Source organism: Aedes albopictus, chromosome 1 (assembly GCF_035046485.1).
Source record: "Aedes albopictus strain Foshan chromosome 1, AalbF5, whole genome shotgun sequence".
NCBI lineage: Eukaryota > Metazoa > Arthropoda > Insecta > Diptera > Culicidae > Aedes > Aedes albopictus.
Window position 1 is genome coordinate 310211506 of NC_085136.1, and position 18026 is coordinate 310229531.

At 50.7% G+C, this 18026-nt stretch overlaps 1 protein-coding gene across 1 annotated transcript in view; it reads left to right on the top strand.

Moving 5' to 3' along the window:
- The window catches only part of LOC115267180 (ubiquitin carboxyl-terminal hydrolase puf), a 66541-nt gene that overhangs the window by 33955 nt on the left and 14560 nt on the right, over window positions 1-18026 (top strand). Inside the window, exons 6-12 of the mRNA XM_029874029.2 lie at window positions 79-1717; window positions 1807-2586; window positions 2643-3610; window positions 3686-3809; window positions 16219-16406; window positions 16465-16735; window positions 16797-17654. Coding sequence (XP_029729889.2) covers window positions 79-1717; window positions 1807-2586; window positions 2643-3610; window positions 3686-3809; window positions 16219-16406; window positions 16465-16735; window positions 16797-17654 — 4828 coding nt within the window. The remainder of the gene's footprint in view (window positions 1-78; window positions 1718-1806; window positions 2587-2642; window positions 3611-3685; window positions 3810-16218; window positions 16407-16464; window positions 16736-16796; window positions 17655-18026) is intronic.

Below are 18026 nucleotides of genomic sequence, written 5' to 3' on the forward strand. Positions count from 1 at the left end.
ACAAACCAAATTTTCAAGTGATCTTTTGAACTTCGAACTCTAACCTCAAAAACCTTGATTCTCCTTCCCTCCAACAAGGTCTCAACCGGATCAGCCGCAACTGTCTCCGCCGGCAGTTCATCCAAAGCTGCCACCGCCACCGAAGCTACCCGGCAGTCCGGTCAGTGCATCGCTCGAGTGGAGCGAACAGTTCATCAAATGCGGCGGCCTGGCCCATCTGTACCAGATCTTCATATCGGGCGTGCTGCAGAAGCAACCCGTTGCCAAGGACGGGGACGATTTGAACGAGTGGCGTCACGATTGTCTGGCCAGTCTGTTGCGGATCCTGTGTCTGCTGGGGATGGAGGAATTCAAACCGGAGAACGAGAATGCCATCATCATTCCGAAGTTGAATCGGCACACGTTGGCCCTGATGGAGGTCCGCCCGACGCTGGAACGGATAGCGGGCATTTTGAACGAGGAGTCCCATCCGTTGAGTCCGCACCACTTCAAGACCGGTCTGTTCGGTCGGGCACAGGTCATCCATTATGCGATGAACTTGCTGGTTTGCTATGCCCATTCGCTGGCTGAGGTCAGATCTACGCTGTGGAAGGTGGAAGCCAACCTTACATGGGTGCAGCGGTTGATCCTGGATGATCCGGAACCGGCAGTTAGGAGAGAAGCCTGTGCAGCGCTCTACCGGATGTGTCTAGGGAATGCTCAAACCTACTACGAACTGATGGCTCCGCTGCTGTCCAAGTTGGTAGCCTTGTTGCCTCTAGCCGAAAAGATGCGTCCCCAGAGTCAGGCGTACCACTTGTCGCCGGATGAGGGGAAGGAACCGTACGGTCCTGCCTGTCGGGATTACTTCTGGTTGTTGTGCCGTTTGGTGGACTCGCTGTCTCCGGAACTGGTAAAAGACTGCGGTGGGGAGTTGAGCAGAAAGCCCGGATCCATCGGAATCGAATCCATGTGCCGGCAGGTGTCGAAGAGTATCCTGGACCGGGACTTCCTGGAAAGTCGTCACGGAAGTCCGGATGACGGGTTGTTCGGTCTTCTAAACCTAATGGCCAATTTGGTCAAGTTCGATCCGCAGTTCAAGTTCAGCGACGACGGCCAGGAGTTCATCGGAAAAATCTTCCAATCGCTGTTCGAACTCCCCTCGCCGGATGATCGCGACAAGCCCAAGTGTAAAAGTCACGGCGCCCGGGCTGCGGCCTACGATCTACTGGTGGAGATGTGCAAGAGCGCTCCCAAGAACTACCTAATGCTGCATGGAAAATTGATGCAACAGCATCGCGCCGGACCCCACTCGCCGTATCCTTGGGACTACTGGCCGCGCGACGAAGGACGTTCCGAGTGCGGCTACGTCGGTCTCACCAACCTGGGCGCAACCTGTTACATGGCTTCATGTATCCAACATCTCTTCATGACGCCCCAGACCCGGGACGCCATCCTGTCCATATCGACAGACGCGCCGCAGAAGCACAAAGCCACCCTGTACGAGCTGCAACGGATGTTCGCCTACCTGATGGAATCGGAACGGAAGGCCTACTGTCCGCGTTCGTTCTGCCGGGTCTACCAGATGGACCACCAACCGCTGAACACCGGCGAGCAGAAGGACATGGCCGAGTTCTTCATCGATCTGGTGTCCAAGCTGGAGGAGATGACCCCGGAGCTGAAGACCCTGGTGAAGCGAGTGTTCTGCGGAGTCATCAGCAATAATGTCGTGTCATTAGTGAGTCTTGTGGGATTGGGGGAACTCCGATGCGAGGTGATTGAATGATCCAAAATGACCTTTTTCGTTTGCTTTTTTTCTCTCAACAGGATTGTGGTCACGTGAGCCGTACGCTGGAGGAGTTCTACACGGTTCGGTGTCAAGTGGCGGACATGCGTAATCTGCACGAGTCGCTGGACGAAGTAACGGTGAAGGATACGTTGGAAGGGGACAACATGTACACCTGTTCCCAGTGCGGCAAAAAGGTGCGGGCCGAGAAGCGTGCCTGCTTCAAGAAATTGCCGCAGATTCTGTGCTTCAACACGATGCGATACACGTTCAACATGGTGACGATGCTGAAGGAGAAGGTCAACACCCATTTCAGTTTCCCGATGCGGCTGGACATGTCCGGGTACGTGGAAAAGACGCTGATGCCGCAGCACTACCAGGAAGAGAAGCGGAAGTCGGAACTCAGGCGATCAGCTTCCCGGAACGTCAGCGAATCGAGTGCTTCCGATGGAATGGGTTCGATTTCCGGTGAGGATCGTAAGGAAGACAAGGTCAGCTCAAGCGATGGCCAGGAAGCGCAGAATGCAACAACTTCGTCGGCCAAGAGCGAGGCTGCGGAGAAGGCGGAAATTCAGAAACAGCAGCAAACTTTGGATGAAGAGGATTCGGAGGACTTCAACGAGCATTACGAGTACGATCTGGTCGGAGTGACGGTCCACACGGGGAATGCCGACGGAGGCCATTACTATAGCTTCATCAAGGAGCGCAACGAGGACAGCAATCCGAACCACCAGGAGAGGTGGTTCCTGTTCAATGACGCTGAAGTGAAGCTTTTCGACCCTTCGCAGATTGCGGCTGAGTGCTTTGGAGGGGAGATGACGGTCGGTTCCTTGAATAAGCATGAATCATTCAATAATAACGCTTTCTTTTCTTACAGAGCAAAACCTACGACTCGGTTACGGAAAAGTATCTGGATTTCAGCTTCGAGAAGACCAACTCCGCGTACATGCTGTTCTACGAGTGGCGCTCCAACAAAGGTTCCAACATCCAGCGCGATCAGGTCAGCAAGCCATCCACGTGCACTTCGGGTGCATCCATGACTTCGATGTCGATTCCGGTTACGGCTACCACCACCAGCAGCACCAGTGAACAACCGGTTACGTCGTCGTCGCCATTTGCCGGAAGTGGACCTTGCACCACTGCATCTATCGGGGCGTCCAGTTTATCGCAAGAAAGCTGTGGTTTGGATCCTCCGCCGGAATCCCTCATCGGCTCAAATGTCCCACTCTCGCTGTCATCACCGCCATCATCTGCACCGGTCCTGCCCGCAATGTGCATCCGAGATGCCGACCAGACTGACCGAATCATCCAGAAACATCCCGGTGAGGTGTCATCAGTAGTAGATAACCTAAATACCCTAAGTAAATGTGATATAGATGTTAAGAGTAGCCTACGAAGCTCCGTTGGCGTTGTTCCATCCCTGCCGGGAGTTCCATCTTCATCCGCACCGTCACCGCTGGCCGCACTCCAAGCCACCTCGCTGAGCATCCTGCCACCGTCGGGTCCCCTGCTGGGGCCCTCGATGCTCCCCTCGCCATCGTCATCATCCTATTCGTCCATTTCGTCACTGTCCGCCCTGACGGCCACGGCCGGCGGCAACGTGGGCCTTCCGCTGAGTGCCGTCGTACAACAACCCACCATCTCCAGCGCGCTGCAACCGTGCCCGTCTTCGTCGTCGGCTGTAGGTCCATCCGGGCTGTCGTTGGTCGGACTCGGGCTGGTCCGAATAGGACCGCCTCCGAAACGGAAACGCAAAATCCTCAGCAAGGAGCTCGAGGAGTGGATCTGGCAGGACAATCGACACTTCCTCCAGGATCGGAACATCTTCGAGCACACGTATTTCAAGTAGGACCGACTAAAGTTTGAACTTTAGATGGGAAATGGTTTTCTAATGTATGTATGTTCTGTTTCATTTTGCAGCTTCATGTGGCAAATTTGCGGTCATATTCCGCAGACGTTGCTGGCGCTGCCGGATATTACGTGCATCGCTGCCCAGCTGTCGGTGTCGTTCTTCATCGAGACGTTCATTCACGCTAAGGAAAAGGTAAGTTGGGGGATCGCGTGGGGAAATATCCGGATTGGAAACACGTCCAGATACTGTAATGTTTGATCTTGTTATCTGATGATGGCGATTGCCATCGATTCAAAACAAATCGATAGCGATCGATATCGAAAATCTTTCACTGACTGGTTGATCAGCGGGCCTCCGTTCCTGCAGACCAGTGGTTCACAATCAGGTTCATACGTACCGCTGCAGCAACCAACAGCAAAATGTTTCGTCGGTCGATCCGGTGATGCTGCCGGCAGATGCAACAGCAAATCAAGCAGTTCAGCAGCACCCAGCGATTCTCACCCAGCAGCTGAACGTATCTTCAAAAAGTTACTTCCCTGTTCAACGTATTTGTGTGGTGGAGATATTATTCTAAAAAGAAGGCCGACGCCGTCCAGTGTTTTCGGTGTCAGCAATACGGACACGGGGTGAGAAATTGCCATCTGGAGGCAAAATGCGTCAAGTGTGGTGAACGACACCAGACGTCGGAATTCCAGGAAGGAGCGCCTCCGCTGTCGGCGAGGACCGTTCGTTAATCCGCTGTGCAAACTGCAACCAGAACCACACAGCGAATTTCAAGGGTTGCCCTACGCGCCTTTGCAGGAAGTATTTGCAGGAGTTGTAGGCCAAAAAGAAGACGAGACAGACCCTCGGGAACAAATCTGCGAAGATTTCCACAGTATTTGCGCTCAGGGTAGCAAATCGCGACATCAGCCAACTGCTAGGCAGCATAACAAAACCGAACGTTTCGTACTCCCAGGTTGTCCAGGGAAACTCGCAGCCCGTATCCCCAAAACTGTTCACCGTGGATGAATTTATGTGCCTTGCTAGCAAGCAGTTCCACTGTCTCTCGAATTGCCAATCCAAGACAATGCAATTTCTCGCTCTCAGCAAACTAATCATCAAATACGTCTACAATGGCCACCCGTTTCACTTTCTTGAAACCCACGAAATAGACCGCTGTAATCACGAAGACGTGGCTGCAGCTCAACAACTCATTGTACCACGTAAGGATTGTAGCAGTTTACTATCCAAATCAGCGGGCAGCGTTCTGTCAATTCAGACGAGATATCCACCAGCTCATCAACACTGACGAACCCTTCTTTCTAGTGGGAGATATGAATGCGCGGCAGAGGATGTGAAACTGTACTAGGGCCAACAAAGCAGGACGTATCTAACAACAATTGTATGAGTCCACGGATATCTACATTCACGTGTCTGATACTCCCACTCGCTACCCGTCTGGTCGAGGAAAGCCTTCAACTTTAGACCTAGTGATCTCGAACAACCGGGTACAAATGTCGAGGCCATTATCGTATGCCGATCACCTTCACCATCAATGCTGACATTCAAGTATCTCCGGCGGAAAGACTCACCGCTGCTAGGACAAAGCGAACTGGAGTACCTTCACTCGAAGGATTGATCAGGACATCGACGTCACAGCAGATTGATTAAACGATCTGGATCGCCCGGAGAAAATCGATGAGGCCATTGACAAAGTCATCGACATCGTCAGGGCGGCTCAGGAAGCAGCTGTTCCAGCACAAAGGATTTTCCCAAAGAAGGACATTCCCGACAAGCTGAAGCTTTTGATTCGGCTTAGAAATGTGCGCCGTAGGCAGTACATCCGTAGACGGGATCCAGTGATTGGTGCAGTTGTCAACCACCTGAACAACGTCATCAGCATTACAAGCGCAGAACACCGTTACAGGGACTTTGGTTCGATGGCGAAAAACCTGGACAACGGCAGCAACAAATTCTGGAAGCTAACCCGCAGCCTTAGAAATACGGTAAAGTACAGCCCACTGCTCAACGCCGACGAAAATCTGATAGTGAGTCCTCCACAGAAATCCGAAGTGCTTATGGCGTTTGCAACTGCTCACTACAACGAAGAGTCGGCGATCCAGAAACTTCGGCCGCCGTGGAAAATGCACTCGTCCAGATCCGTGCTGCAAGCTCTCCAGTTCCTCACGCTGCTCTGGTAAAGCCGAAAGAGGTAAAGTCAATCATCCGAACGCTAAAAAATCGGAAATCTCCCGGGCAGGATGGAATTCGGAGTATCTGCCTTAAGCACTTGCCAAGAAAAGTGTTGGTGGTGCTGACCAAAATATTCAACGCATGCCTGATCCTGAGGTACTCCCCAATTGGTTGGAAACATGCCAACGTGATAAGTCCTCGAAAGGGTAATCCTCGCCCGTCATCTGGAGACAGAGCAATGCATTCCACCCGAGCAGTTCGGCTTCAAAATGGGATATTCGCAGGGTCCAAACGGGAAAGTCGATCGGCATGATTCTCCTGGACGTCAAGAAAGCCTACGACTTGGTTTGGCAGGACGCCGTGGTTTTCAAGCTCTTCCGCTCGAATCTCCTTTTCTACCTAGTTAAGATTGTGCAGTCCTTCTGTTGCCGACTTGGGAATCACTGAGCGATACGCCCCGATTGACTCACAACGACCGCTATGTGGGACTACCTAGCGTTGATCATTTACACTCTCGTGGCCATAGGGCTTGGATAAAGAATAGGGAGATGCAACGTATTGTTTGGACAGGAGAAAAACAGAAACACGTTCTATAGAAGAGTAATAAAAATTGAATTTTCTACTTAAAACTACAATCTAAAATAGGATTAAAACTTATATTCTACGGTGAATTAAAATGCTGAACTTACTGAACTAAGTTTGCCTTAAGAATAGTGAGTAAAACTTATTAAACTACTACTGGAATTATACTAATTATCATGCATTGAAGGTTGTAGGTTTTATATACAGCAAGAAGATTTGTTGGGATGAGAACAAGAGCGAGGTTAGACTCGATGTAAGTAGATATTACTTGTTTTTTCATGAAATGACTATTAATAAAACTATACAGCTTTTAGCAACTTTCAAAACTAAAAAACGAAGTTCGCTCAAAAGCGATCCGAACCGCCCAAACGCTCAATTCCCAACAATCTAAAAGATCGAGGCGAATCGATCAATTTCGACCACGAAATGGACACGTGTGAGGCATGCGGTATTCAGACGGACGATTCCTTGGTCCAGTGTGACCGATGCGATTCTTGGTGGCACTTCGGGTGCGTCGGAGTGAGTGACAGCATCAGCGAGAAGAGCTTCATCTGCACGAAATGCTTCAACACTACTCCCCCACCACCGCCGCCGCATCATAATGAGGATTTGCGATTACCACCCATCGATACCATGTCTGTGTCATCCAAAAGGTCGTCGATCTCGAATGCGAGCGCTCGAGCTCGGCTAAATCTAGAGAGGCTCGAAGTTAGGAAAGTTCTCGCCGAGAAAATGCTTAACCTGGAGCTACGGGAACAAGAGAGGAAGCTCGAACTCGCCCGCATGCAGAAGGAGGGAGAATTGGAACGCAGGAAACTGGAGATACAACGAGATTACGAGGAAGAGAAGCTACGTCTGATGGAGGAAGAGCTGCTTGATGCTGCTGATAGGAGTCTACGTTCCCAGCAGAGCAGTAATAGTAAGGTACGACAGTGGAGAAGTCAAGTGCAACTCGGCGGAGCCTGTTCGACGATGCAATCCCCTGCAGCGAACGAGGTTCTGGGCGATCGTGAAGCACCGACTGCCACGACGACGACTACTACGACATCTGTGGAACGCATTACTACGGTAAGCGGCACCGGTGGTGAAACCAGCGGTAGGCAACCAGCCGGCGACTCTGGCATTGAAACAGCGACGCACTCAGTAGCGAGGATGGCAACGGGTTCCGGAATCGGGACGGTTCGCAAGCAGCCATCGAACAGCGCACACAAAGGCGAAACGGTAAACTCTTTCCCACCCCCTCCGGCGGCTCCGGTAAGTGCAAAGCAAATGAACCCCTCTGGAGTGGTAAACCCGCATACTACAATAGCTGTATTAGCCCACGATAGCTTCAGTGTAGGGACTAGCAGGCCAGGTCACAATAGCTTTGTAACCACCAGATCAGAGTCAGGTTTAGGCGTTCCTCAGAGCAAATTCCCTCCTCTCTCTTCAAACACGGTTAGACAAACCCAATCATTGCATACACGCCCCTTGGAAAGCACATTTGCTTCTCTACCACATTGTGTTGAAGGTTCCTCTCGCCCTTCAAATGATTTGGGGGAACCCATGTCAACTTGTTTTTCGCGTCCGATCGTTTCTTGGCGACAGTCAACGCTCGGCCATACAATCGCCCGGCCGAAGCCACCGCGAGTGATGTTTGATACAAGTGTATGTGGTGAAGCAGTGGTTGTAACTTCGCAGCCCAATCAAGTTGTTCCTGAACGGTACCGTAATGAGTTTCCCGTTGGCGAGGCAGGATTTGGACCCGAAACGGTGACGACGATTCGACCAGCGCCGGTGATACCAGCACAGCACACAGCGTGCGGTTCATCTCTAGGACTTCCGGGGATGAGATCGGACCCACCGATGAGCGATTCACAATGGGGGAACAGCTTTGAAGTTCAACAGCCAAGTCAGAATGCCAGTGCAGGACAGGGATCATCGTCGTTCGTCACATCCAGCCATCCCGAGAGGCAACCAGCGACACATGTTCAATCCAGCATACGTCATCAAGTCGACGGGCCTTCTTCAACTCAGCTAGCAGCCCGGCAAGTAATGCCAAGAGATTTGCCGATGTTTTCTGGGAACCCGGAAGATTGGCCAGTATTCATCAGCTCGTTCGCCAACTCTTCCCAGGCCTGTGGATATACGGACGCTGAAAACTTAATACGTTTGCAGCGATGTCTCAAGGGACCAGCGTTGGAGGCTGTTAAAAGTCGCTTACTGTTTCCTGCGGCAGTTCCCCATGTAATCGCTACTTTGGAGACATTGTATGGGAAGCCGGAACACCTGATTTTCATGCTACTCAAAAAGGTTCGAGAAGTTCCAGCACCGAGACCGGACAAGCTGGAGACCCTGATCGGCTTCGGAATGGCAGTGCAAAACCTGTGCGATCACGTGGAGATGGGACAACAAGTGGCACACCTCAACAACCCTACTCTTCTGTACGAGCTGGTGGACAAGCTACCGGCCAATTTGAAGCTGGATTGGGCGATGTTCAAGCAGCAAGCTCCGATCACCAACTTGCGAACATTTGCGCAGTTTATGTCAAGGCTGGTAACTGCTGCGGCAGATGTTACGCTCCACATGGATCCGAGAACGACGCAGCGTGGAAAGCCGGAGAAATCGAGGGAAAAGAATTTTTTTGGGAGCACACAGCGGAGCGAGAAGAACGGAGTACCCTACAAAGTCAGACGTTCCTGTAGGCCAGTCAACTCGGTCGGAGAATTTCGTTACGTGCCTTGTGTGCAAGGAACCTGGCCACAAGGTTAGGGAATGCAAAAAGTTTGCGGACATGACCGTGGAGAATCGCTGGAAAGCTGTTCAAACCCATTCACTTTGCCGAACATGCATTGGCGCGCACGGAAAACGACCATGCAAGTCCAAGAAACTGTGTGACGTGGACGGGTGTCAAGCGAGACATCATTCTCTCCTTCATACACATGGTAACCAAGGGGAACCAGAAACTGCGCACGGAATCACCAATCACCACTTCGTTGATCGTTCGAGTCTTTTCCGAATTCTACCGGTGACGCTGTATGCCAACAACCGCTCTATCATGGTGTACGCCTTCCTTGACGACGGATCGTCGAGGACCCTGATTGAAGAGGATGTCGTAAAGTACCTGGGAAACGAAGGGGAAGTGAATCCACTGTGCTTGCAGTGGACAGCGAATGTTAAGAGAATCGAGAAAAAATCGATGAAGGTTAGCCTGGAGATTTCCGGAGAACAGAAGAAGCATCTCTACCAGCTGGTCGATGTCCGAACAGTGAACCGTCTAGACCTTCCTCGACAGTCAATCCGCTACACGGAAATGGTGAAGAAGTACCCTTATTTGGGCGGACTACCAATCAAGGATTATGAAGACGCTGTTCCTAAGATCCTCATCGGTAACGATAATTCCCATCTTGCAGCCATGTTGAAGATCCGCGAAGGCAATCCTCAAGAGCCCATCGCCGCAAAAACACGTCTGGGGTGGACCATCTACGGATCGGTGCCAGGCAGCAGTGAGAACGCATTGAGCTTCCACATCTGCAGCTGCGAATCGGATTCATCGCTTCACGAGCTGGTGAAGCAATATTTTTCTGTGGAAAGCCTCGGGGTGAAGATTGTCGACGGTCCACAGTCACGAGAGATCCAGAGGGCAAATCGCATACTGGAGAGTTCAACGAAGCGGATCGGGCAGCGCTACGAGACCGGCTTGCTTTGGAGGTTCGACGTGTTTGAGTTTCCGGATAGCTATCAGATGGCCGTAAAACGAATGGTGTGTCTTGAGCGGCGCATGGCGAAGAATGCGACTATAGGTGAAAGCGTGAGGAAGCAGATGGTCGAATACCAGGAAAAAGGATACATCCACCGGGCGACAGAAGCGGAATTGAAGGAAGCGGATCCAAGGAGGACTTGGTATCTCCCTTTAGGAGTAGCCTTAAATCCCAAGAAACCGGAGAAGATCCGAATATTCTGTGATGCTGCGGCTATGGTAGATGGAGTATCTTTGAACTCCATGCTTTTGAAGGGGCCAGATCTCCTGATCTCTCTGCCCGCCGTTCTATTCGGGTTCCGAGAGAGACGCTACGCCCTCTGTGCCGACATCAAGGAGATGTTCCATCAGATCCGAATCAAGAAAGAAGACCGGCACGCTCAGCGACTGTTGTGGCGTGATTCCCCGGACGAAGATCCAGCAGTTTACATCATGGACGTCGCTACCTTCGGTTCTACCTGCTCCCCTTGTTCGGCACAGTATGTAAAAAACATCAATGCTGTCGAACATGCAGCGGAGTTTCCGGCGGCAGCGGATGCTGTTATCAAGAAACATTATGTCGACGATTATCTGGACAGCGCGGACACTATCGACGAAGCAGTGCAGAAGGCTGAGGGAGTGCGAATCGTTCATTCCAGAGGAGGTTTCCATATCAGGAACTGGATGTCCAATTCAGAGGAAGTTCTTCGACGGGTCGGGGAACCCAGTACGGCTACGAAAAAGCACCTGACCCTGGATAAAAGCGGCGTAACGGAACGTATTCTGGGAATGCTGTGGTGTCCCGATAAGGATGAATTTACCTACTCCACGACCTTGGAAGTGACCACAGATCCACCGACTAAGCGCATAGTTCTACGAGCGGTCATGAGTCTGTTTGACCCATTAGGATTGATGTCATTCTTTGTCATCCACGGCAAGGTGCTCATACAGGATATTTGGAGGGCAAAAACGGACTGGGACGAGCCAATCCCGGAGAGATTATGTCGAAGATGGTTCCAGTGGACGAAGCTATGTGAACAGCTAAACTGTGTTCGCATTGGCCGTTACTATTTCCCGGATCGTGGTCCTGGAGACTTAGAATCGCTACAACTTCACGTTTTTGTAGACGCGAGTGAAGGAGCGTACGCCTGCGTAGCGTACTTCAGGGCTGTGTACAGCGGAAAGGTGGAATGTGCGCTGGTTGCGGCAAAATCCAAGGTGGCACCGTTGAAGTCCCTCTCCATCCCTCGTTTGGAGTTGCAGGCCGCAATACTGGGTGTACGGTTGAAGAAGATGATTCGCGAAGCGCACAGTTTACCAATCGACGAATGTTTCTACCACACGGACTCCAAGAATGTATTAGCCTGGATAAATTCGGATCACCGAAACTATCGACAGTACGTGGCCGTCAGGATCGGGGAGATACTGACCGAATCGAATGAGAGAGAATGGCGCTGGATTCCGACGAAGGAAAACGTTGCGGATGACGCTACGAAGTGGGGAAATGGACCCTGCTTTTCGCCAGCTTGTCGGTGGTTCCGAGGACCTGAATTCCTGTACCGGTCGGAAAAAGAATGGCCGGTAGACAACCAAGTCAAATATGAGACATCGGAAGAAATTCGGGCATGCCTGGTTCATCGGGAAGACACTAATACGGAAACGATCGAATGGAAACGTTTTTCAAACTGGAAGCGGCTGTGGCGAAGTGTGGCGTACGTGCAAAGATTCCTGAGCAACCTGCGGAAGAAAGTGCGTGGCGAACCTCTACAATACGGAACGTTGACGCAAGAGGAGCTGATTGCTTCAGAAACCTGCATTTGGCGACAGGTACAAGAGGCAGCCTATGGAGAAGAACTTCGAGTACTGGAGACTGCGAAGCGAGAAAATGTACGAGCACGATTGGAAAGGAACAGCAAGCTACGTCAGCTATCGCCTTTCCTGGATGCCGCGGGAGTATTGCGCTCAGAGAGCCGCATTCAGAAGGCGTATTTTGCGTCATATGACACCAGGTGTCCCATAATACTTCCCAAGGATAACCCGGTTACAGTGCTACTCGTGGAATCGTACCATAGGAAATACCTCCATGCGAACGGCGAGACGGTGCTGAATGAGATGCGACAGCGGTTCCACATTCCCGGTCATCGAACGCTGATACGTACTATTACGAAACGCTGCAATCGATGTCGGATTCGGAATGCTGCTCCCGTTGTACCACGAATGGCACCGCTTCCAACAGCAAGACTCCAAGCTTACGTTCGACCTTTTTCCTACGTAGGCCTGGACTATTTCGGTCCATTGGCGGTGCGCGTAGGCAGAGCGACGGCGAAAAGGTGGATTGCTCTGTTTACGTGCTTGACTATCCGGGCAGTCCACCTGGAAGTAGTCCACTCTCTCAGTACGGAATCCTGCAAGATGGCCGTTCGTCGTTTTGTAGCCCGGCGTGGCGCTCCAGTGGAAATACACAGCGACAATGGCACCAACTTTGTTGGTGCCAATAATGAACTTCGACGTGAAATGGGGAACACTAGCGCTGAACTCGCAGAAACGTTCACCAACACCAATACGAAATGGTGTTTCATTCCGCCTGCAGCGCCCCACATGGGCGGGTCGTGGGAGAGATTAGTACGTTCTATCAAGACGGCTCTGGAAGCTATGTACACTACAAGGAATCCGGATGAAGAAACCTTCGCAACACTGATCGTCGAAGCTGAAGCCGTCGTAAACTCGCGCCCACTCACTTTCATCCCGGTTGATCCAGGACAGCCAGAGGCTTTAACGCCAAATCATTTTTTGTTGATGAGTTCGAGCGGAGCAACACAGCCGGCGAAGGCTTTGGAGGAGGCCACCCAGGCGTGCAGGAGCAGCTGGAATCTATGTCGGGTCATGGTGGACTCGTTCTGGCGCCGTTGGATACGCGAGTACCTACCCACGATTGCCCGGAGAACTAGATGGTTTAAAGATGTGAAGCCGATACACGTTGGAGATTTGGTGATCATCGTAACCGAGGCAGCTCGGAATGGATGGACAAGAGGTAAGGTCCTTGAAGTGATTCAGGGATCCGATGGAAGAGTACGGCAGGCGATCCTGCAAACATCTGCTGGAGTAGTTCGTCGACCGGTTGCGAAACTAGCAAGACTGGACATCGATGGAGGTAACGTTGGCCAGAACACTTCCGGACCAAGTTACGGGCCGGGGAATGTTGCCGACTTGGGAATCACTGAGCGATACGCCCCGATTGACTCACAACGACCGCTATGTGGGACTACCTAGCGTTGATCATTTACACTCTCGTGGCCATAGGGCTTGGATAAAGAATAGGGAGATGCAACGTATTGTTTGGACAGGAGAAAAACAGAAACACGTTCTATAGAAGAGTAATAAAAATTGAATTTTCTACTTAAAACTACAATCTAAAATAGGATTAAAACTTATATTCTACGGTGAATTAAAATGCTGAACTTACTGAACTAAGTTTGCCTTAAGAATAGTGAGTAAAACTTATTAAACTACTACTGGAATTATACTAATTATCATGCATTGAAGGTTGTAGGTTTTATATACAGCAAGAAGATTTGTTGGGATGAGAACAAGAGCGAGGTTAGACTCGATGTAAGTAGATATTACTTGTTTTTTCATGAAATGACTATTAATAAAACTATACAGCTTTTAGCAACTTTCAAAACTAAAAAACGAAGTTCGCTCAAAAGCGATCCGAACCGCCCAAACGCTCAATTCCCAACACCTTCCTTTCGGACCGATCTTTCTCGGTGACGGTTAATGGTGAGTACTCCCGTGCTCACAACATTCCTTTTGGCGTGCTCCAAGGTTCAGTGCTTAATCCGACTCTCTACAACGTCCTTACTTCTGACGTACTGATGATCGACGGCGTAACATACGCATTCGTCAGACATAACCCGCACATCATCGTCACTCACCTGCAAGCGGCAATGAACAACCTTGAGGAACTTCAACGCAAATGGCGGATCAAGCTCAACGCGGGGAAAACAGTCGATCTACTTCACCAGAAGACGCGCCGCTCGTCACCTCCTCCGTCGATCAATCACGGTCAATGGCCAGCAGTATTTGGGAATGATTTTTGACCAGAAGCTCAAGTTCGATAAACACGTTAACTACATCGCTGGTAAGGTGGATCGGTCGACCAAAGCCCTATATTCTTTGCTGAATCGCCGATCGAAGCTGCGCGTGAAGAACAAGTTGTTGGTGGTCAAGTGCATCATTCGGCCAATGCTAATCTATGCGTCCGCGGTCTGGGGTAACTGCGCTAAATCGCACCGTAAACGACTCCAGGTGAAGCAGAACAAGCTGTTCAAGATGGTTTACAACTTGCACCCGTGTATCCGTTCGAAGATCTCTACAAGCTGACTGGTGTCGATACAGTTGACGCAAGCTTCGAACGTGCTACAAGATCCTTCGGGGCGTCCCATGCGATGTCCGCAAATCCGCTCATCGAAGTACTCCTCCCTCAATATCTGTGATATTAGCTTTAAGAATCATGAGATCTAGGGTTTTTTTTTTTCACTCTAAAAACTCGGGCAAACTTCTGAAGCTGCAGTTCCAGTGTCGTTGCGAAATCATCAGTGAAGCGGATGCGCACTGGTCAATTCTATGTAGCCCAGAAGCAGCTCATTCAGGAAAGGGGATCTAGTCTAGTCCAAGATGCACGCAAACTATTCCTGGACATCCTGTCTTTTGGACATCCTGCCTCTGTTGGAATATCGGTAGCGTTGAGCACTCAAGTAGCATCGAATCTTCAGGTACGAGAGTTGTTGGTACTAGGTAGCATTGTTGCAAAGATGGCAGAGAAAATTCATACGGATGAAAATTGTTGAATTGCATATACCTAAACGGTCATCGATGGAGCTACCCTCGCGATCATGATGGACTAGTTCCAACTGGTTATGGGCCCAGGAGCATGTTCAACAGCACGTATCGACCGGCCGCAAAAGCCGCGAAACGGGATTCTTGGGCGAATGGATTGCCTGCGACAGAGGTCCAGAGGATCCATGGGAACGAAAGGAGATACGGTTCAACTGGATGACTTCTGACTGGTCAACGAACGTAGGAGCATAAGGCCAGGATGAGCTTAGCAGCGGAAGCATCTCAGTAGCGAAGGAGCTGGGTGCTAAGAGGAGTCTAGTAGGCAATAGCTTGGAATCCTGGAGGAGTACAGTGGTCAGGTAGAGGTCGGATGTTAACGGAGGCTCGGAAAGCTGGTGCATGAGTCGAAGTCACTTGTCAAAGCCTTGAAGTGAGGAGGAGCATCGAGTCAGAAGGAGATGATCGTAATTCGAAGGTTGCGACGCTTCGGAGGAGTGTTGGAATATAGGTAGCGTTGAGCGCTCAAGTAGCATCGAATCTTCCCCAACCAAGTCAGCATCGATCCATATGTGCTTCTCGGTCACGTTCTCCGCTGCAAACTCCAACACCATCTGTTCCGGTGGCACAGAAACACGGTCTATGAGCACGTCATGGAACGCTAAAACAAGTTGTTTGCAGAGTTTTTGACAACAACGACATGGGGATTTGCAGACATTCCGGAAAGTGTCAGCGTAGAAAAATCAGGCTTATTTTGCAAGTTGTGTGAGTTGAGACAAGTCGAATGAGGTGATAAAAGAAACAAACCGTCTCACCTCACACGACTCGCAGAATAAGCCTGAATGGTCCTCCTTCAGGAACCTTTTCATCGCCACACTCAAGAATAATCAGAGCCAGCTACGCCCCCGGGAAAACAGAGAGATGACACCCGAAGGAAGATAGAAGAGCGGACGAAAGAGAAGGGAATGTTAGAGCGTGATGGTTGTTGCTAGTAATCCCGAGAGCACTCTGCATTTCCACAAACAGCACGGGAAGGGTATTTGTTAGTGAGGTAGGCAGAGGCGAAGAAATATGCACATGGTTTTCCGACGAAACTGATCTGACTAAGTCGATAAAATTAGCTTTTGATTCGAAATTGCTGATCCTCAATAGTCTTAGCAAATGTTGAAGAATCTATAATAGTCATTTTGCCAGTGGAAAGCATTTCCAATTCGGATATGATCCAATCCAATTAATTGCGATGAACCCGAAATGAACGTTCATAACCTCCCGCGGCTTTTCACTTTTCAGCCTACGATGGTGCTATGGGTGGAACTGCTCACCAAACAGTTCAACGCCAGCCAGGAAGCGTGCGAGTGGTTCCTCAGTCACATGTCGGCGGAACCGTGGTGGCCCGTACAGGTCCTCATCCAGTGCCCGAATCAGATGGTGCGGCAAATGTTCCAGCGCTTGGTGATACACGTGATTCAGCGATTGAGGTAGGAGTTTTGTCTCTTTCTAACCATATCAGATATCCGTAATTCTACCGAATTCCAGGCAAAGTCACAGCGCCCTCTATCTGAAGGTGGAAAGCGACGAGGATGGCAACGAAATCATCGGAAGTGTGTCTTGCGTGACCCGGTTTATAAAGTCGCTGATCATGCTCATGGAGCACGGTGCTCGGGCCCATCTACGCCATCTGTCGGAGTTCTTCGGACTGCTGTACGAGTTCTCCCGGATGGGCGAAGAGGAAGCCCTGTTTCTGCTGCGAATCAACGTGATACGGAGTGTGGCGGATTTCTATCTCGGTCACAAAGCCCAGGATTGCGTGAGTATTTCATGACTTCTTTGAATCTTCAGGATGTACTTAATTTCTATTCCCATACCAGATCGACACCAACTCCGACAACGAGGACAACTCGTCCGATGAGGCTCTCACGGTGGACAAAAACCGCCCGGCGTCGCTGGATAAGATGATTGCGCTGGTGGCGTCGCTGGTGGAACGATCCCGAGGTCCGGATTTGCGACTTCATCTGTCCGCTCGGGACTACAATGCCATCGCCGGAGGCAAGGGGTTCCCTTTCCTCTATCAGCAAATCAAGGACAACATCAATCCGCACCAGACGAGGCACTTGATTCACGCCCTGTGTCGATGTGACGAACGACTGGCCGGTCAGATCATCGCCATGCTGTTTACGGCCGTGACGAAGCATACCGAGCTCTGTGGACCGTTCTTTAAACTGCTAACCCTGCTGACGGAGTCTACCGGGGGTCCTTCCGGGCTGCCATGTTTCTCGCAGCTGGTGCTCCAACGGGTTTGGGATGCGGCCGAATACTGTCCCCAATCCGCGCTGGATTGGCTGGCGGTGCAAGCTCCTCGCAACAAAATCGCTCACACCTGGATCCTCCAGTCGGCGGAAAGTTGGGTGGAAACTTTCCTGCTCGCTCACAACAACGCCCGGGTTCGGAACGCCGCTGCCTATCTGCTTGTGTCGTTGGTTCCGTCGCAAAACTTCCGGACCAACTTCCGGGCCACTTCCCATCACAAGCTGACCATGCATGCCTCGCAACCGAGGGAAATATCCTGCGAAGCCCAGCTCATTCTGCACACGATACTGAATCTCTTGCTGCGGTTGCTCCGGTCGGCGCGCAACTACACGGACATTAGCGTTCACGGGACGACCAAGCTGACGGCCTACTTCAACCTGCTGACGTACTGCCTGGTGTCCAAGACGGAGAAGCTGATGGTGAGTAAGCTAGATGTTATCAATAAGGTATGTACATTCTATTGCATCCGCAAATATGAACTAATGAGCTCCAAGACAGTTTGGATGACCTAGGGTACACATTCTTGCACGATGCATTTAAGTTACTGCCATAGAACCTCGAGTTCTGACTTCAGGAGAAGTTTGGTTGTTCTCAAACATCCCAAGTAAAATCAGAACTTCGGTTGACCTTTCAAGAAAATTTTGTGGACATTACTGCTACTTTACAAAAGCTACTTTTTTGGCCGTAGATTCTAAGTTCTGAGCTTCAAGACAGTTTGGATGATCAAAAACAACCCCGTTCGTCCGTTGAATCGTAACTTTGCATAATCAAAGTAAGGTACTAGCACAGAT